Consider the following 20,392-nt stretch of genomic DNA (forward strand, 5'->3'; position numbering starts at 1 on the left):
TCCTGGTGGTAATTACTTCACAGCTTCACCATTTATATTTTAATGTTATGCTCTGTTTTTTAAAATCTTCTTTAATAACTACATGATGCATAAATATACATATATTAGACTGATGCACTGCTTTGAACTCCAGCATTATACATATTGCGTGCTTGCTTTGAGTCACTGCATTGAATTCACACTCTGTTAAGATCTGGATTTGCTCCATATCCAGTATATGTGACATCAGTGAACAAAGTCACTGGGGCTGCTCCATGTGTTCCAGTGTGGATAATGTTCCCTGGCTGCCCTTAGCTGACCTACAGGGGGTGTAATCTGTTGTCAAAGACAGCATCATGAGCCTTTAACAGCCTCGGGCTAAGCTGCTTTCCCACCGTGTATGAAAAGTGACATCAGACTCTCTCCCCACGGCGCTGAGAGCAACTGTCCAGAGCCGAGCGTGTACCAAACACCGGCACAGGACCTGTGTAGCTGCTGTGCTGGGTCAGGGAGGTGGGTTAACAGCTAGAGGGCCCTGGGTACCATCAGGAGCCTCTCAGCATGGACTCATACTGCCATCTTGTGGCTGAAGTGTGGATGTGAACAGAGCTGACAATTACTACAACACCACTTAAGGCAGTTTCAGAAAAGAAAAGAAAGAAAAACAGCTTTTCATTTGTCATTATAGATGGAAACTGTGCAGCACTTGAGCATAAACAACCTTTTGTTCTGGAGAAACTCTATGGAAGAAACACAATTGATATAAATAGTAGGCCTAATGCCAAATCCCATACTAGCTATATCATATTTAGGATGTCATAATTTTAACAAATACACCAAGCCATGTCTAATTTAATAATTTAAACAACCTGTAACAACGCACACTTATAACATACTCATAGGATGATTTCCTGTGGGCTAAGTGAAGGTGGGAGGTGCAACTGAAACTAAGTGAAAGTGAAAGCAAAGACGGTTTATAAACCAAGACCTTTCATGACGAGTCAGCTTCAGGTCAGCTTCCTGTATGCATGTCACGTGGGCTTCTGCACGGCCACGCCCCTTTAGAGAGACCAGAGGCAGTTTGGAGTGTATTGATTCCTATGGGACAATTTAATGTGAACACCGATTATGATCGGGCCTTTCTCCCCACGGTCACTGAAGCAAATTTTGGACTCATTTTTCACAAGCCACATCTCTTCTGAACAGTTTGACACCAAAATGGTAATTTTCAGACGGAGAGATCCGGAGAAAATCCACTTTGTTCAAGACCTGTCTCTGTCTCTACGACACACTCTCGCGAGATTTGGCACAGATCTCCTAGGCAACGTCAAACAAACGGCCGCGAACTCCCGTGAAAATGATTTAAATTATTTTTGGCATGCTAAATATTACTGTTAGTAGTGTAAATATTTTATGTTATCATAAGAAAATATAAATATCTCACTTTCATCTACCTAAAAATTGTATAAATCCACACACACGTTCACAGACGAGGTGGGGTGACGGTTGGCCACGCCCATTTAGAGAGACAGGAAGTGTATACCATTTCATATCATTGGAGCAGCCGCTCATGGAGTATCTTTCCATTTATTGAATATCTTTGGTGAAAGTAAGTTCACTTCAGACTCCATTTAAACTGGACTCAGAGGGAGGGAAACTGAGTGAATGTCGAGGCGGGTGAGTGTTTTACACCATGTGTGCGTGTGTGTTGTAGCCTCCTTTCCTGACATTTTAGGGTGCGTGACCCTTCACTTGTGTCCGTGAGCTGACAGTCGCTGCCTCTGGTTTATTTTGCAGCCTAACTCAGACTCACTGAGGTCCAGACGATGAACGACTGTGTGGGGGAACCGAGCGCAGCAGAGTCAACAGCACCCACCTGTCTGTCTCTGAAGAGTGACCGGTCCAAAGATGAAAGTCCATACTTCAGTATCGACCCCCGACCCTCGGACACAAAGTAAGAAACTGTTATCTGTGTCCTGCTGAGGTCCAATTTTCCAACTCCCCACCAGAGTCGGACTCCCCCAGTCAGAGTGACAGGGGGAGTCGGATTTTGTTGGATGACTCGACACAATATAAGATAAAGTAATAAGCCTATATCACATGCACCAAATTCAGTATACCAACGATGTAGCCCAATTCTAATACTTATTTATGAAGTAAATTGTAAACATTGACAACAGGAAATACATGGGTGAAGGTGGGTGGAGTCAGATTTTACGTCCAGCAAAATCGACTCCCCCCTATAACTCAAATTCTCCAATGCCTCCCACATAGCAAAAGGAGTCCGCCGCGGACCCGCCGCGGATGTAGCGCGGCTTCCGGAACGGACCCGCGAAACGGACCCGTATCGGAGTCCACTTGCACTCCGTGATGGATCCGCTACGAAGGCGGATCGCGGACCCGTCCTGGATCCGCGCTGCATCCGGTCCGCATCCGCGATTTAAATCATACCTCCGCGGCGGGTCCGTTCGGGGCCCGCAAATCCGCCGCGGATCCGCAACGGACTCATAATAACCCTCTGGCCCGGATCCGTTTGGGACCCGCAACGGACTTATAAAATACCTCTGGCCCGGGTCCGTTCGGGACCCGCAAATCCGCCGCGGATCCGCAACGGACGCAAAAAAAAACCTCTGGCCCGGGTCCGTTTTGGACCCGTTCATCATTTTCAAAATCTCCATAAAATAGCTTAAACTAAAACTAAAACTATGCCTAGCCTAGACTTCTACACCAAGCTTAAATCTGCATTGCCTTGCATTTTTAACCCAACACTATTGTCAATATACAGAAAAGGTTCAAGTCAAGACATCAATTTACTGTACAAAATGAGGCTACAACTTCAATGAAATGTGAAGCTAAAATATCAGAAAATGAATAACTGGTGAACGACAAGAAGTTCAATACAAATATTGTTTATTCTTTTGAAGTACATGCTACTGGGGTTCTCGCGTGGATGGAGGCGGGACACGTCTCCTCGCTGCACAATCTGCCGCAAGGTGGATGGCGTGTTTGGTCACCTCGTCATCTGTGGCTGACCCGTCACTGTATTTTTTCTTACAGCACCTGTAATCAAACAGACAGATATATAGGGAGTCAAGGTCATACCATGTTTAATTTCGAGCAAAAAGAAAAAAAGACATCAAACGTTAAAAAAAAACAAAAAAAAACAGCTGATCGCTTATGTGACAGGGTGAGGGTAAATAAACACAGCTGATGTGAGCGCAGACCTGTCAAAATGCCCTGTCCTGCGTCAGGTGTAACTTAATATGAACGCAGCTCAAAGCGCCTCTCACGGTGACCAAGCTCAGATAAATACATTGGATCAGCTGTAGTTAATCGCGTGTCCTCCCGCATAAAGCCGCAATATACCGGAGCTCCTAAAAAAAACAAAAAAAAAACCGCTACGTGCGGCGGAGCTGAAAACAGCTGAGTTCTCCTCTACTACAGCTGAACAGCTGACATGTGGTCAAGACGTACAGAGACCTGTCACAGTGTCACCTAAACTTCAACCTCAGACTGTCTGCTTCCTAGATGATCACACAGGGAGAGCATGAATGTGTGATGAGTTGTGTTACAGAGTCCTGTATCAATGTTTAGGCTTATTCGTCAGTGCTTTATGTTGTCATGATAATTAATAGGCCTATATGCTGAGAAATAAGATTGTAAATAAAACAAATCCTACAGGGAAGACCAATTTATGTTTAACGAATCAAATATTGTTTTGGTCATAGTAACTGATAATAAATAGGCTGTTTAATTCTCTCTCTCACACTTTGAGAGTTTGCGGTGCTGACGAATGTAGTCCGGTTAGTTGGCTGGGGTTATGAAAATAAAGCGTTTTACTTCTCAAAACAATATGCGTTCAAAAGAGTGATACATTTGCATCACAAAACCGTTGTCCACAAAAAAGTCTGACCTCACAATCGCTTGCTGCTATTTTCTCTCCCTCCGTATCACTGCGCGCTGCCGCCTCTAGACGGCTGTGCGCATTTCCATCAGCTGTTTCATGGAGTTTATTGCTCGGATAGTTCACGTAAACATATCTGATTATGACACAAGTGATGAAGCCATCCCTTTTAGCACAGAGCCAAGGGGAGACCTTTATGAACCTGATGTGATGCTGAACCTCATCAGATGGAGTTAGAACGGGCAGACACAGAGAGGAGGGACAGGGTAGCAACAAGCTGAAGTTAGACCACAACTGTAGCTGTGACAACAGGGTGACCGGGTGATGATCAGTAATGCAGCGCAGTCCGTGATGGAAGATCAGCCCGACAAATGTACACACACTATCAGGACGATTATTTTTTCTTGCCGTTATAAAATAGCGAGCCTACACACCAGCCACGTCCACTCTGTTAGCTGGCTCAGCTGACCGGTGGTCAGATGGTGGTTAGATCTTCACATGTTGAACAAAGTGCATCCAAACGCCAGGCTAAAGAAAGAGCGAGGATCCTCTGACAGCTGCAGGTGAGCTACACGTCAGCTGGCTGCAGAGGAGTGCTGTTCTTTTTTTTTTTCCAGCAGCACCATCCTTGCAGGTGATGCACGCTGTCTGTCTGTATATTTGTTGGTCTGATCTTCCACCATGGACTGCGCTGCAACGATCACTCTTCTCTGCTCTAACCTCTTTCCTACAGTCTATGGAACTCCATCTGATGAGGTTCAGCATCACATCAGGTTCATAAAGCTCTCCCTTTAGCTCTGTGCTAAAACAAGGGTATAGATAGATATCAAAAGACCCGAACTATCCCTTTAATGAAAAATAAACACACACTTTGATATTAAGATCACTACCATATTATCCTACAACTTAGCTGACTGTAAAGTAATTACAATGAGTAGATGTTTTAAAGTTTATATAAAATACGAAAGATAACATCTCAACATACTAAACCTAAGTAATAGCTACTTACCACATACTCTCTCAATAGATTCTCCGGGTCCTCATTCAGGTAAACGCAGAGGGTCTTTAGGACGCATTCTCTTCCCAGATCCACGTCGTCATCCTACGGCAGAAAAGCAGAGGCACAAGTTGTGTTGTTTGAGTTCATGTCTGTGAAAATTCTCATTTGTCCTGGTAAAAGGCATTTTTGTCTTGAAGACAATCAGTTGTTACACCCCCAACCCAGAGAATATATTTACTTCATCCATTGGTGCAATGATGCCCCCTATTTCTTTTTCATTACTGAGTAATTGTTTAAAAATAATATACATAAATGAAAAAAAACAATAAACTCAGAAAACAACAAATGATTTAGTAATACTCACCACTACTGCAGAGCCTTTGACACAGCACCCTGAGACATGTCAAATATTGCACAGCAACTGAACACCCTTTACACTGCCACATTCACTAGAGAAAGAAAGACAAATGGAAATTGGTTTAGTTTGTGGTGCCATATTATTTTGTGTTGTAATGAAGACTGATTATTAGACATATCTCTCCAAAATAGTTTCAACAAAAAAAATGAACATTAGAATCTTAAAGGCAATAGGACTTGCAGTAATTATCTTTACTCACAATATTAAAAAAGGAATAATATCATAAAAGAAGGTCAGACAACAAATGTAGCCTACAGGGACATCGATCTGCATTACCTGTTACAACAGAGCTGCGCAAAAGAGAAAAAGTGATCGCCCCCGAGAGCATTGTAATCATATCGGTTAACAAGCGTTGGTTATCATCAGTCAGAAAAAAAATTCAAAATGTGCATCCCTAAAACCAACAAAAGCAATTGAATAGTAGGCTAATACTCACCACTACACAGCAGCACCCAGAGACATGTCAAATATGGGCCTAGCTGGAGGATTATCTGCACAGTAAAAATAGAAAAAAAGTCAAAAATGTGGGTGTGTAGACAACATAAACTCAAGGCAGGACATAGAAGACACAAAATAGCTAACTTTAGTTGACTTAAGCTTAGCAAAAATGACAGCCCTCATTATTTAAAAAAAAAAGTTAAAAAAAGAAAAGAAAAGCTGTGTGCCCGCCCCTCCTCCCCAGCGAATTAAACATAGCCTATTTATGACCAAAACAATATCTGATTATATTTGATTCATTAAACACAAATTATTGGTCTTTCCTGCTTGATTTACAATCTTGTTTCTCAGCATATATTAATCATCATAAAGCACTGACAAGCTTAAACATTAATATTGCCAGTGTGCATGGCATGTGTGAGTGTGTTTGTACTGCTGCTGTAACTTGTGAATTTCCCCGTCGTGGGATGAATAAAGGCAGAGGGAGCGCTGTTGTACTGTATATCAGCACGGGTGTGCGGCCTCGTGCCTACGACCGAACCACACCCGTGCTGATATACAGTACAACAGCGCCGTTAGCCGCTCGGCTAGCGAACAGTCACGGAGAATTAAGACATGAGGAGCAAAGAGAGGCTTAAAAAAGTCATTCTAAACTCCGTAACGTTGGAGTTGGTTGCCCTCTTCGGTGTTTTTTATTTTTTAAATAAAAGCCGAGCGGCTAACTAGCCGTTAGCGGCTAAGTAGCCGCTAACGGCTAGTTAGTTTTAAAGAAAAGAAAATAATTATTTAAAAAAAAAAAAACACCGTAATGTGTATGAAGAGGGCGACTCGTAATTACTGGGAGTCGGAACACCGGGCATAGCCTACTTAAATCGAGGAAATGGGAGGTCGAGGTCGGAGAAATAGCAGCTAAGTTACGTAAGTTACCGCTAGCATAGGCTAACGTTACACAGCATAACAGCTGCGATACATTAAAACAGATAACCATAACGTTACCAAATAACAATGTGTGTTTTTTTAGTCACACAACCACAACATATTCTCCCGAAATTGCTATCCCATTTTAAAACAAAATAGCTACAGACGTGCATCAGCTCAGCTAGAAGCTAACCTAGCCTGTTGCACAAAACTACAAAAGTTCTAACAGTGCTAATATCAAACAACGTCATTACAAGCATTAATATACATGACGATTAAAAACACAAAGGCCAATGTTTACTGTGAATGTCGCAATACATCAATAAATCAGTAAACTTACTAGAGGCTTCAGCACAACCGTGTCCCAGCAAAGAAAGATGACTCCTCTAGTCTCGGCTCGGTGTGGACTACTGTGTTCGACCGTTACAGTAAAGGCGCGTCCGTGTCCACACGTCCGACACGGGTCCGTTCGGGATCCGCTGTTTGACGGTAGAATAACGGCTCTGCCTGGAGGCGGGGCTGATCTTCTAGGCGGCGGCCAAACGAATGTGACAGTCACGCGGGTTTGGTGACTTGAATGCGGATCCGCGTCGGAGTCTCCTGCTGTGTGGGCTGTTTTGCAGCATTCCTCTTTTGTGAAGTGGCTTGTTTTTCATACCCCGAGCTATTTTATCTTTTACTTGATCTACTAAACTTATAAAGTAGGCTATAGGTTACATGAATGAGATGAGAAAGATTTGACCTATTTTTAATTTGTATGTGTGAGTGTTTATCTTAGACACTTGACAAAGTCGCAATAAAGGGCTTTGTATTGACCTTCATTTCATCATCATTATAAGCCTACACTGATGCAACCAGCTTTTAACAGGTGTGCAGTCTACTCACTAATTGGTCTGCGATTGCCCTTAATATGAGAAATGACTCAAATGAATGACTGGTGGGGGAGTGGATAGGGATAAGGGTTGGGGGCGGTTTGTGATTGGGCCAAAGTGTGCCCCGTATTCAGCTTGTGAGTTGTGGTTTAGCCATCAGTGATGTAATGTGTTCATGTTTCAGAACAATACCTGGACTGCAGGCAGTCGTTCAGACCAATGCTGTACAAAGTAAGACAACATCTGTGAACATCTGTGTTATTTGCTTGGTTTTCCTGTACCTGATGAAAATATATGTGACATTGTTTCCTCTCTTTCAGCAGATAATGGTTTGCGGGAGGTTTTAAATCAACATAAGACCAGTCTGAGGAGCAGATGTGAACATGTGACTGAAGGAACTGATGGCAAAGGAAGTGGAACCCTCCTCAACAAGATCTACACTGAGCTTTACATCACAGAAGGACTGAGTGAAGAGGTCAATACCCAACATGAGGTCAAGCAGCTGGAGACAACCTCCAAGATGGAGACCTTTGACACTCCAATCGAGTGTCGTGACATCTTCAATGCCTTACCTAACCAAGACGGACCCATCAGAGTAGTTCTGACAAACGGTGTGGCTGGCATTGGAAAAACCTTCTCAGTGCAGAAGTTCACTCTGGACTGGGCCGAGGGTTTGGAGAACCAAGATGTCAGTCTTCTGGTTCTGCTTTCATTCAGGGAGCTGAACCTGATCAGAGGTCAGCAGTTGAGTCTTCTCAAGCTGCTCCATGTTTTCCATCCAACATTAGAGAAGGTCACAGCAGAGCAGCTGTCTGTCTGTAAACTTCTCTTCATCTTTGACGGGCTGGATGAGAGCCGACTGTCACTGGACTTCAACAGCAGGGAGGTTGTTTCTGATGTCACACAGACATCATCAGTCAACGTGCTGCTGACAAACCTCATCCAGGGGAAACTGCTTCCCTCGGCTCTGGTCTGGCTAACCTCCAGACCTGCAGCAGCCAATCAGATCCCTCATACGTGTATTGACAGGGTAACAGAGGTACGAGGCTTTAAGGACACCCAGAAGGAGGAGTATTTCACAAAGAGATTCAGCAACGAAGAGTTCAACAGAGTCATGATCTCACACATCAAGACGTCCAGGACCCTCTACATCATGTGTCAAGTCCCAGTCTTCTGCTGGATCACTGCTACAGTCCTGGAGGACATGTTGACCACAGACCAGACAGGAGAGCTGCCCAAGACCCTGACTGACCTCTTCTCACACTTACTGCTGGTCCAGACAAAGAGGAAGAACAAGAAGTATGGTGTGGGACATGAAACGAGTCCACAGGAGTTGATGGAGGCGGACAGGGAAGTTCTTCTGAAGCTGGGGAGGCTGGCGTTTGAACAGCTGGAGGAAGGAAACATGATGTTCTACCAAGAAGACCTGGAGCAGTGCGGTCTGGATGTCACAGACGCCTTGGTGTACGCAGGAGTTTGTACTGAGATCTTCAAAAGAGAGAGCGTGATCTTCCAGAAAACAGTCTACTGCTTTGTTCATCTGAGCATTCAGGAGTTTCTGGCTGCAGTCTACATGTTCCACTGTTTCACCAGCAGAAACACTGAGGTCCTGGAGAAGTTCCTGGGAAAAGACTGGCCCGACTCATCCCTGGATGTCTTCCTGAAGAGAGTCATGGAGAAATCTTTCGACAGTAAAAATGGTCACCTGGACCTGTTTGTTCGCTTCCTTCACGGCCTCTCTCTGGAGTCCAACCAGAGACTCCTAGGGGGGCTTTTGAGAAAGACAGAGAGCAGCCCAGAAATTATCCAAGCAGCCATCAAGAACCTGAAGAAGATGAACACTCACAAAATCTCTCCTGACAGAAGCATCAACATTTTTCACTGTTTGATGGAAATGAACGACCACTCGGTTCATCAGGAGATCCAAGAGTTCCTGAAGTCAGAGAACAGATCGGAGAAGAAACTCTCTGAGATCCACTGCTCGGCTCTGGCCTACATGCTGCAGATGTCAGAGGAGGTTCTAGATGAGTTGGACCTGGATCAGTACAACGCATCAGGAGAGGGACGTCGTAGACTGGTCCCAGCTGTGAGGAACTGCAGAAAGGCTTTGTAAGTCCAGATATTTCTGATATATAATTGTCTGATGACTTTATCGTGACAGGTGTTTTTCTTTTCTCTATCTTCTCTTATCACAGACTCAAAGATTGTGGACTCTCGGAGCCTCATTTTGAAATTCTGGCCTCAGCTCTGAGGTCCAATCCCTCCCATCTGAAAGCACTGAACCTGAGTGGAAACTACAAGCTGGAGGATTCAGGACTGATGATCCTATCTGCTGGACTGGAGAGTCCAAATTGTAGACTGGAAACTCTGAGGTCAGTTCACTGACTAGAGAAGTTGTGTTTTTTTTGTGTACTGTATGTTGTCTATATGTTATAACTGTGTTAACAGACTGACTGATGACCCACAATAACAGGAAGGCAATGTCACTCACATTATTATTCATTAAGACATACCTGATTGATTTTATCTGTTTGATTTATTCTTCAAACAGATTATGGGACTGCAGTTTGTCAGAGAAAGGCTGTGCTTCTCTGGCCTCAGCTCTGAAGTCCAACCCCTCCTATCTAAGAGAGCTGGAGCTCGGCAGAAACAAACTTCAGGATTCAGGAATGAAGGAGCTGTGTGGTTTTCTGAAGAGTCCAGACTGTAGACTGGAGTCTCTGGGGTCAGACTCCACTTTTTATTTCTCTGTTGAGATTAATATGATGAGTGTTTTGTAGTATTTCCAACCTACATCCCATCGGTTCAGACCTTTGGAGTTTCTTTGAACCATGAGATGATGAAATATTGACTGGTTGCAAGCAAAGAACATTACTAAAATGGTGTATTTTCTTTTGATCTAGTTTGAGTTCCTGCAGGTTGTCAGAGATCAGCTGTTCCTCTCTGGCCTCAGCTCTCAAGTCCAACCCCTTCCACCTGAGAGAGCTGCAGCTGAGTGAAAACAACCTTCAGGATTCAGGAGTAAAGGAGCTGTGTGGTTTTTTGGGGAGTCCAGACTGTGGACTGGAGACTCTGAGGCAAGTTAGGATTTGTTAGTTCTGTGCAAAAGTCTAATATGATGTGACCCTGACCTGCAGACACCTGAAAACTTGAAATAAATAATATCTCATTATACATTACATCAATACATTTTGCTGCACAAGATGAGTTTGTATAGATGGAGCTTTTGTGGAGCTGGTAGTTTTAGTGGTTGAATAACTATGTCTTCATTGAGGCAGCACCCTTTTGTCATGCAAATAATGATGATGATGATGATGAATAATGATAATTGTCTATTTGAATGTCTTATTATAAAGGTACATCTTTTGTGCTATATTCAGGTTGAGTTCCTGCAGTTTGACAGAGACCAGCTGTTCTTCTCTGGCCTCAGCTCTGAGGTCCAATCCCTCCCACCTGAGAGAGCTGCAGCTGAGTGTAAATGAGCTGCAGGATTCAGGAGTGAAGGAGCTCTGTGCTTGTCTGCAGAGTCCAGACTGTACACTAAAGATTCTGAGGTCAGATCATATTTGTGTCTGGACGGTGGGAACAGCCCTGCAAATGCTCACTAAGCTGAGTTTTCCTATTGGCTGTTGTGCTGTCAAAACTAATTAGTGCAAACTGTTTTAATTAGAGGGTGTGCAATGTTGCCACCTTATCTTATTTGTCACAAGATTTTGAGATATTATGTGTTTTTTTATATATATAAAAATGTGAGAGAATTCAGTATCTGCAGTATCAGTACAGTTTCAAGCAGTAACTTTGTGCCCTAAAGTTGCATGTTATATTCGTTATTCAGGTTGAGTTCCTGCAGTCTGTCAGAGATCAGCTGTGCTGCTCTGGCCTCAGCTCTGAAGTCCAATCCCTCCCACCTGAGAGAGCTGTACCTGAGAGGAAACCAGCTGCAGGATTCAGGGGTGAAAAAGCTGTGTGATTTTCTGCAGAGTCCAGACTGCAGACTGGAGACTCTGAGGTCAGTTCCTTGTCTGTTACTGTTGTTGTCTCTTAAACGTATCTATAATCAACAACTTAACCCAATTAATCTTCATTAATAAATTAAATGTATTCTTTTTTAATTTAGCTATGCCAATTAACTGACTGAGAATGATTCTCCAGTTTCAGGTTATTTTAGTAGTTGTCATTATAAATACTTACATTTCCCTCGGGACTAATGTTTTTTAACTGCACTGTAGAAAGTGTCCAATGTCACAACAATACTCAAAATCCTCAGAGCTTATATTTGTACAAATACATTAAAATATAAAAATAGAAATGACATGTGATCAACAATGACAGAGGGACAAAGTCACTACTCAGTTTAGGTAAAAGACACTTGATAAGAACATATTTCATTGACTACTAATGACTGTATCTATGTAATTCATTATTTTTTCAGACTGAGGGACTGCAAGTTGTCAAAGATCAGCTGTGTTTCCCTGGCCTCAGCGCTGAAGGCCAACCCCTCTTACCTGAAGGAACTGGAGCTGAGCTACAACAACCTGCAGGATTCAGACGTGGAGGAGCTGTGTGGTCTGGTGGAGAGTCCAGACTATAGACTGGAGACTCTGAGGTCAGTAGAGGGGAGGACTCAGTTTATATTACTTTATTGTGTTAAAGATTTACTTTATGCTGGATGAGCTGCATCACTGACTGACACCTCCAGTGACTGTGCTAACACTGATTTATCACCTCTGTCGTATTCTTCTCTTGACAGGCGAGAGTGGTGAAGAGGATGATGGATGTGTGTTGAGAGGATGAGCTGCGTCCCGATCCAGATGTTGAAGCAGCAGCTTGTGTGTAAAGCAGCTGTGACTGGGCCATGTTACCGGGAGGTGGAGAGGAGAGGAGAGCTTCACCCAACAGAGAAACTGTTTGAACTGATCTGTAAAAAGCTTCACTGTCAGGCATAATGCTGATTGATTATGTTTATGACAATATAGATGTAAATGAACATTAACTGGAGTGACAATTTATCAATAATGTTACCTTTCACAAGTCTTTGTTCTAAGTTTTCTGTCCCAATTCAAGACTTTTTTTTAACAGTTCCTAAAGGAAGGAGTGAAAAGCTGTGTGAGTGATTAAATGGCTCAGGTTGTTAAAGTGGTGTTTTGACATTTTGGCAATTGCATTCATTCGTTTTGGCCTGTTCTATTAAATGATGTGGTGTAATGATATAGCCTAATAAACCCTGGGGAAATTAAATATGCAAATCATTTGGTAATATTCTGTGATAATTACTTTAAATCAATCACTAATTCCAAGCTTGCATGTTTTAAATATCTAATCTCTAAAAGTAACTGAGATAGAATGAAACCTGTAGCCTAAATGACAAAATAATAAACATTACCTCTTGAGACAATTTGTAAACTACTCTTCTGACTGCCTCTCCATCCTTCATACAAACAGCGCTCCAGACGAAGCCACGCCCACTTCCGCATTATGCGACGTCGACAGCCAATCGCCAGCCGTTAGAACTACGGAAGTGGGCGTGGTTTAATCTAAACTGGAGTAGGAAAAAAACTTTCCCACCGGAACGATAAATGACCAGTTTCATGCAGTTCTCGGTTGAGATCAGTTCAGACCATAAACTGTATAAAAGCCGGTCCAGTCTGAGAGATGTAATGTCCGTACTGGTTGCCCTGTTGAGCCTAAACCCCTCCCTCCTGACATATTACCCAGAATGCACCTGCAGCCCAGTATTTACCTTACATTGTTCACATTCAAGCGTTTGCGCGATACAATTTTCGCGTGTCTTTCTATGCATGTTAGTTGTGGATGTTCAAAGAGTCGATGTGGACTGTACAGAGCCTCCCGGTCTGATCCACCACCCTCACCGTGGCACCGACCGCACGGCCGGACTATTTATACCCGGTAACAGCCTCTCCTCTACCGACTGGTCCGATGGCGGTGAGATTTCAATTGATTGCTACAGTGAGTTACAGAACCTCTACGTTTCTTCTCTCCCCTCCCTCACCGCCGACCTTGACCAGTCTTTTGCCTTTTGGAGTAATACAATTTGATGTAACATGCTATAATGTAATGTACTAGATTTTGTAATATGTTTTAATTCCACTTGATAGAGAGAAATTTCACCAGACTCCATTCAATAAATTCTCAAATCCTGTGCTTCCTCTCAGACTGACAAGACCTGAAACCTCCTACAACATCTTTTTGGATGATTACCAATTATATACTGTATGTATATAGTAGCCTATATATCTTATTACCTCTTTTTTGCATTTGGTTCATCTCTCTGGTCACTGTTTACACAGGTGAAGGTGTACACGTAACGTCTAGTTTTTGGCTCGACTACAACACTAAACACAGCCTTTTAATTATTCATATCTCTGACTAACTGAGTCCTCATGACCACTAGTAAGATTAATTTCCCCCATTGGACATTATACATGTCTGAAACTGGTTTAATTTGTGGGATATTTACAGTTTGGCAGTGTGGGATATGTAGCAATGCTCATTATTCCCGCATAGAGAAATTATCATCAGAAAACCTTAGATAAGTATATGCACCACAGGTCATTGCAATTATTTGCTAGACATGTATTACATTAAGCTTTGACATTGTTGTTTATGGCATTTAGTGTGTACAAAATAAAACTGCCTTGCCTTACCATTGTACTTCAGGTTGCGTGGAGGACTGGTAGTGCCTCCTCATGTGAGTTATTTGTCTCCCACTGGGGGAAGGACACCTGAGTACAGTAATTACAGCTCCACAGTAGCTCACCTTCAGGAGCACCAGTTAATCTATAATCTGGAGGACAGTAAACAACATTATTTCACTCACTGGGCAGGTGTTTCAACCCCAACATGGCAACCCAACACTTTAATTATTTGTCAAAAAAGCAGCACAAAGCACAAAGAAGGTTATGAAGTTTATTAGAAATACCAGCAGGATCGGAGTCATACAAAAGAAAAGCACTGATGCCTGTTTCAGAAGACTCCAGATCCAAATACAAGTTACCCCACCCCAACCTCACTCCCACCCACCCACACAGCTGTTACGCCCCGGTCCTTCCCAGAAGACAACCGACTATAAATCTACATCCACGTCCTTTCACAACAGTCCCATCTTGTATTCCATCATCATGTGAGGCTCTCCCATCACTTCACTCTGAGCTGGATCTGAAAGGTGACAAACACAAACACAGAGCCGGGATCAGATTTCATACATAGACGCTCAGTTCAGTGACAGATGATGGTGTAAAGAGGTTCAGGCTCTCACCGTTGAGGATGTCCTCAAAGCCAATACACTCGTCGCTGCCTTTCAGTGTATCCAGAGCCAGGTTTGAACTCTGTAGGAATGGCAGGCGCTGGATCTGGAGGGAGGAAGGCAGAATGTGAAGAATGAACATGATGAAATCTGAGAAGTAAGAGAAGTAAAAAAGGGAACGGGGACCATAGGGTGGAGATATAAGGTTACCTGTCTGGCTGCTCTGTACTCCATCTGCAGTTTGAGAGGAGCGTGAAGTCCCTGGATGTTTCTGAGAGTCGAGAAATTCATCTTGTCCTGGTTCAGCTGGAACTGCACACCACAAAGACACACAACAAATGTCAGCCACCGAGAAGCAAATTAATTCAAGATCTCCACCAATAAATATTTATTGCTGCCAGGGTCACAAAAAGCTCAGCTACTGATCAGCTTTATTCCAACCAAATGCCATTATATGTTGTATTATTTAGAGTCAATCAATCAATTTGTTTATTTCGGGCATGTCAATGCTTAAGTAAATATGAACATACACATAATTCTGGTAAGTTAATATTTTCTTAATATTTTCCTAATAAGAATCCCAAAAAGTGAAGACACAAGGATGTGTTTTAACATGTCATAGTTGATGAGAAGAACATAATTATGGATGCATTGCAGGTATGGCCATGGCTCACTGGACACCTGGAAGAAACAGAGCTAGGAGCTGGAGTATAAGATGTCACAAGCTGAAGGAAGGAGGATGGGTCATCAACCCATAAAACTTCATTTTCTACATATTATAAAAGGTGGAAATTGTTACCCCAGCAGGTGCATTAAAAGGCATCACTAGAGAGAGGCCTGATCAGGCAGAACGAGCTGAAACACTTTATCGTGTGTGTGTGTGGTCAGTGTGAAGCTTTTAACATCTGTCTGTCATTCATTAATTTCTTATAGCTCAGTATTACTCACGTTCTTTTCTGACAACTCCAGTGGGTGGCTGGGAAGGAGCTCATTCTTTACACTAGTAAAGCTGCTCAGAGACAACAAGAAGAAGAGCAAGAACAAGATACAGTTAATTAAATGTGTTTCAGAGATGTCAAACTATTAGACTACTATAGAGTAAAAATAAATAAATAAATAGATGCTAATTGTTTGAAGCTTCCATATCCATCTAAACCTATTCCTAATACTAATAATAACTTTCTTTGCAAAGCAAGTTTTGGGCAACTCAAAGTACTTTGCAATAACAAAGCAGCAGCAATCAAAAGTGCAGTATGAGAAAATAAAATTATCATTCATAAAATTACAATAAAATACATTTTAAAAATAAAGAAAGAAAAGGGCTAGAATAAAAACAAGTTTGGGGTACAAGTACAACACAAGAAAAATTGGGTTGATTATAAACCAGTTGAATAGCTCTACAGCTGCTGCCATGGATAATACAGGTATCATTATGTTTAAATTCGTTTGAATTGGCGCTCAAAGAAAAAGTTAACTTGTCTATGTTTAGACTGGTAATTGGATATTTTAATCATATTTAGCCTATAAAGAGTTATTAATCCTGAGGTGAAAAGCCTTACCCGCTCCGCAGAGAGTCCTGGATGCCGTACTGTCCCTGTGGGCAGAGGCCGGCCACAGGCACGCTGTCCTTCAGCTGAGAGCGGAGTCCCCGGGTGTTCTGTCGGGGAGAGGCGACAGACAGTCACAGCATCGACATTTACTCACATTAAACCAAGAAAACGAACCACAGACACCGAGAACTGAGCTTAGCTGCATCACTGACGGCGGAGCTAACTAGCATTAGCCAAGTGACTAATCAAAACCCGCTCCGTAACGTTACACTCCGCGGTGATTATCTCCACTTCACTTCTTCAGGACGGAAATAAATTATAAGTATATCTACAGAAATCAACAGTAGCACTATCTGCACCCAGATAATAAGAAATAACACAATGCAGAATAATACGAAGTGCTATCATACCATTGTGATTCAGTATCTTCCACTTTCTTTTCGACTCGCTTCAGTTTCCGGTAAAAGTCGCGTTGTCAATGCGACACATCCGGTGTTCGCCGGAAGTAAAGTTTTACCGAGAGAAGAGGAGAAAATTGTTTATAATTTGGACTTTTGTTCGTGTGCGGGAGCTATGAGGTTGGTTTATGTTTACATTTACAGAGTAACGTATATAACTATTAAATCACAATTGATCAATAATTGATTAACTTGTACAAAGTTATCGTTAAAAAGACATTGGTTTACAGGATAGCAACACGGGGGTATAGCTCAGTGGTAGAGCATTTGACTGCAGATCAAGAGGTCCCCGGTTCAAATCCGGGTGCCCCCTCATTTTCTTCCAATACTTTTCCCTATTTCCCTATTTACACTTTTCTATTTCTGTAGGTGTCAGCAACAATGACAAAATTATAACAATGTCGTACATTTCTCTCTCTCTTATTTACAAACGTATACAGACCCATAGAAGACACTAGTACATCTTTGTGTCTTACCTTCTCACATATGATGTTTTTATGAAATGAAACAGTAGACTGCATTTTTAACACATTAGCTCAGTTAACACATTAGCACTGGTTTGGTTTTAACATGAATTATTTTATTCTGCCCAAGAGTCTTCATCTGTTACAGCAGTTAATCCACGTGGCACTAATTACTGAAGATCTGGAGGGGAACAGAAGGACAAGAAGATTAGATACACACAAATAGAAACAAGGTGAACTGAATACTGAAGAGTTTCTACAATTGCTATTGTTTTTCCAAACCATGTGCCATTTCCACTACCTGGGGAAAGCTACTGATAGCTCAGGAAAACAACATCTATTATCTATGCTTTGTTTGTGCAGTGGTAGACACACTTAATTAGTGAAAGCAAGGCTTATAGGGAACCAATCTAAATTCTGATGGTGTCACCACTACCCTGCAGCCATTAGGCTACAATGTGCAATCAAGTTTTAATTTATAACAATGAGTAAAAACTTTCAATTCTATGTGCATCGCCACTTTAAATAAGTGATAAGCATGCAGGCCACAAGTCAAGACTAGATTTATGCAAAAAGGAAATAGTTTGACCTTTGTTCAGCACAGAGGAGGGACTGCAGGCCAAACAACTCCACTCCTGCATATACCTGCACAGGTAAAACAGCACAACATGAACATATAAAAGAATAATACAGTGCAAGACAACCATCTGAACCTCATAGATGTTTTCTGTCTACCAGTGAGCAGATCGGTCTTACTCCTCAAAGTTCAGAGTGGTGGTCCAAACCAGGAGCTCTTCATCCTCCAACTCTTCTACCTCATTGTCCTCCTTCTTCTCAGAGGTGGCCGTCACTTCCTGGGCTACGTCGGCGTCTCTCACCACGGTGACCACGTCTCCATGTCCTGGATCAGTCTGGAGACGACCCTGGTTATAACTGCACAGTGTGTGCACATCTGAGCAAAACCTTGTAGAGATTACACTACCCAGAAGGTAGGTAAAGTTAGTAAATGTTAGCTACACTTTAACTCACATCTGCCACATCCATTCGATTTTCCTCCTCTTCTTCCAGCTGTCCAAATCCTGTTTCCGCTGCAGCCTAGAATAATGAAAATCCTTTTTTTTGTTGGCTCCAATCTCCACGGGCTCATTGATGGGAACGATCTATCAGTGGTAAAACAAATCAATAATCTGCTTTGAAATTAATCTCCAGAGTTCAGCTTCTACACTTCATGTCAGTTCATAGCAGAAGATATTAAGGATGATAAAATGTTCTTCACCCTGCTGGTAAACAGCCTCCAGCTGTTGTTCTCCATGCGTTGGTACCATCCTGACCGATCCTCATTCACCGGTGTCCTGTCTTTGTTGGTCTGCCGGGCCTTTCGCCTCTTCACACATTTCTTGGCGTAGACCTTGGGGCTGCTGGCACACAGGTCTGCGATGGGCCGGGTGGTGAAGATCTTGTAGTAGATGTTGGGAGGAAACATGATCTGAAGACACATTTGTTAGAGCAGATGTTTTCTGTGCCGTCGTCTTCTTATTGCTGTTGAATGGCTGAACACACTTACCCCTCCAAGTCGAAATCTGATGAACACCCCAGCAGCAGCGTCCAGCAGCTCAGCCTGCCACAGGGAGTTGTAATCTCACCATTTCCTTTGTTTTATGTTTTTATTTTGTTAAAAAAAAAAAGAAAGAAAGAAGAAAAAGCAGCAAAAACACCGTTGCTGTTACCTCTCTAGGATTGACTGTTCTGAGGATCAGCTGTGGATCCTGCTGGTTGCACTGGCTGATTATCTCTTTGACGTAGCCGAAAACTGCTCTGCACTAAAAGTTTGGGTGGAAGACAGAGTTTTTCTTTGAGCCAGTGTGCTTTACAGTAATTTTAGTTTGTCTGTATGTGTGTGTGTGTGTGTCCACAACAGCAGCAGAGTACATACCACATATCCTCTCCATGCCCTTTGAATTATTCTGGCTGCTACCTGCAACAGTAACTCCTGCTGAGGCTCCTGCTGAGGCTCCTGCTGCAGCTCCAGTGGCCAATCCTCCTGTAAACTGGAAGATGAAGGAAACGAGACAAACACAGACAGCCACTAAGATTTTCTTTCTTTCTTTTTTACTGACAACTGAAATCAGACACAGCTCATCCGGTTCTGTTATCTCAGCTTAACTTAGCATGACACTGACAAATGGCAGGATTTATCTTGATTTGACATCGATGCAAAAGCTTAACCTGAGAATAAAAACAAGGTAAACTTGTCAAACAACAAGAAAACAACACAATACCTCATGGATTTCCCCCGTTTCCTCTGCCAATCACTCAATCTACCAACTAACAGCAGCTGACTGAATTATGTCCTTGCGTTACCTAGCAACATAGCCACCACAATAAAAACATACACACCTATCACTGAGAGAACAGGCTCAAGGTCAGTAAAGCTTAGCTAAACTCTAACCATATTCTCGAGTGCAACAAAACTCAGACTACACATTTAGAGATATTTCAGAAAATACACTATGATTTACTGAGATACAATGCACCACAAAGCATGTGTGCTTTTATTTTGAAGAAAGAGTCACTTCAGTTCAGTTCAGTTCAGTTCAGTTCAATTCAAGAATAATTTTCTGAACTCAGGCTAACATACTGGATCTTATCAATTACAAACAGCTCATCATAAAGACAGGGAAAACATTGTGACAGCTGGGAATACGTGAGTTTAAAGGGAAAGGAAGATCACAAGTCTGCCAAACACTCTTTATCAAAAATAATCAAAACAACAACTTTATCTGTGACTGATTATCATGTGTAGCCTATAGAGAGTATAGTGTTGTGGGTAGAAAGATAAAAGGGTGTTTTTTATCCCTATTAACCAGTAGATGGAGCTGTTTACCAAACTGTTTCATGTATGCCCTCCAAAATAAAATCACAATTTCATTTATTTAATTTCCAACACACTAAAAGTCAGAGGTCTGCATAATTTCTAAAGCCTTGGAAGACACACATTTGTATTTTGGGAGGAGGAAAAAAGCCTAACCCTCTACAAGTCTAGTTTCGAGTGAGCAATTATAGTCTTAGTAGGTAGATGTTACTGCTGAAAACATGACAGTAAAATTATGAGTAAATACAGTGTCCA

General features: G+C 42.3%; 4 protein-coding genes and 1 non-coding gene across 6 annotated transcripts; 3 read left to right on the plus strand and 2 right to left on the minus strand.

The window, feature by feature from the left end:
• Window positions 1-1,539: 1,539 nt before the first annotated feature.
• On the plus strand, window positions 1,540-9,914 carry LOC146966405 (NLR family CARD domain-containing protein 3-like). The gene is made up of 5 exons (XM_085763765.1): window positions 1,540-1,656; window positions 1,777-1,933; window positions 7,714-7,760; window positions 7,850-9,638; window positions 9,725-9,914. The coding sequence occupies exons 2-5, from the start codon at window positions 1,806-1,808 to the stop codon at window positions 9,912-9,914; spliced, it is 2,154 nt and encodes a 717-aa protein (XP_085619891.1). The 5' UTR covers window positions 1,540-1,656; window positions 1,777-1,805.
• On the plus strand, window positions 9,540-12,833 carry LOC146966406 (ribonuclease inhibitor-like). The gene is given in 7 exon segments (XM_085763769.1): window positions 9,540-9,638; window positions 9,725-9,901; window positions 10,081-10,170; window positions 10,172-10,254; window positions 11,365-11,538; window positions 11,962-12,135; window positions 12,280-12,833. Coding segments are annotated over 5 exon segments (531 nt in total). The 5' UTR covers window positions 9,540-9,638; window positions 9,725-9,901; window positions 10,081-10,083; the 3' UTR covers window positions 12,293-12,833.
• A 1,609-nt stretch (window positions 12,834-14,442) lies between these two features.
• pomp (proteasome maturation protein) lies at window positions 14,443-16,820 on the minus strand. The gene is made up of 6 exons (XM_085763770.1): window positions 16,754-16,820; window positions 16,353-16,450; window positions 15,742-15,802; window positions 15,004-15,105; window positions 14,806-14,899; window positions 14,443-14,705 (listed from the first exon to the last, which is right to left on the minus strand). The coding sequence occupies exons 1-6, from the start codon at window positions 16,754-16,756 to the stop codon at window positions 14,638-14,640; spliced, it is 426 nt and encodes a 141-aa protein (XP_085619896.1). The 5' UTR covers window positions 16,757-16,820; the 3' UTR covers window positions 14,443-14,637.
• Window positions 16,821-17,042: 222 nt separating this feature from the next.
• Window positions 17,043-17,114, plus strand: trnac-gca (transfer RNA cysteine (anticodon GCA)). The gene has a single exon. It is a non-coding gene; the product is annotated as a tRNA-Cys (tRNA).
• A 245-nt stretch (window positions 17,115-17,359) lies between these two features.
• c20h11orf65 (chromosome 20 C11orf65 homolog) lies at window positions 17,360-19,653 on the minus strand. 2 transcript variants are annotated; one of them, XM_085763767.1, is made up of 9 exons: window positions 19,545-19,653; window positions 19,199-19,313; window positions 18,993-19,085; window positions 18,830-18,883; window positions 18,542-18,751; window positions 18,295-18,425; window positions 18,081-18,198; window positions 17,855-17,910; window positions 17,360-17,446 (listed from the first exon to the last, which is right to left on the minus strand). In XM_085763767.1, exons 1-9 carry the CDS (start codon window positions 19,547-19,549, stop codon window positions 17,401-17,403), a joined length of 828 nt encoding a protein of 275 aa, XP_085619893.1. In that variant the 5' UTR covers window positions 19,550-19,653; the 3' UTR covers window positions 17,360-17,400. The 2 variants fall into 2 exon arrangements, with proteins under 2 accessions (XP_085619893.1, XP_085619892.1); XM_085763766.1 differs by having other exon boundaries at window positions 18,022-18,198.
• Between the last annotated feature and the right edge of the window lie 739 nt (window positions 19,654-20,392).

Source organism: Trachurus japonicus, chromosome 20, assembly GCF_045865225.1.
Source record: "Trachurus japonicus isolate A0001 chromosome 20, Traja_1.0".
Classification (NCBI taxonomy): domain Eukaryota; kingdom Metazoa; phylum Chordata; class Actinopteri; order Carangiformes; family Carangidae; genus Trachurus; species Trachurus japonicus.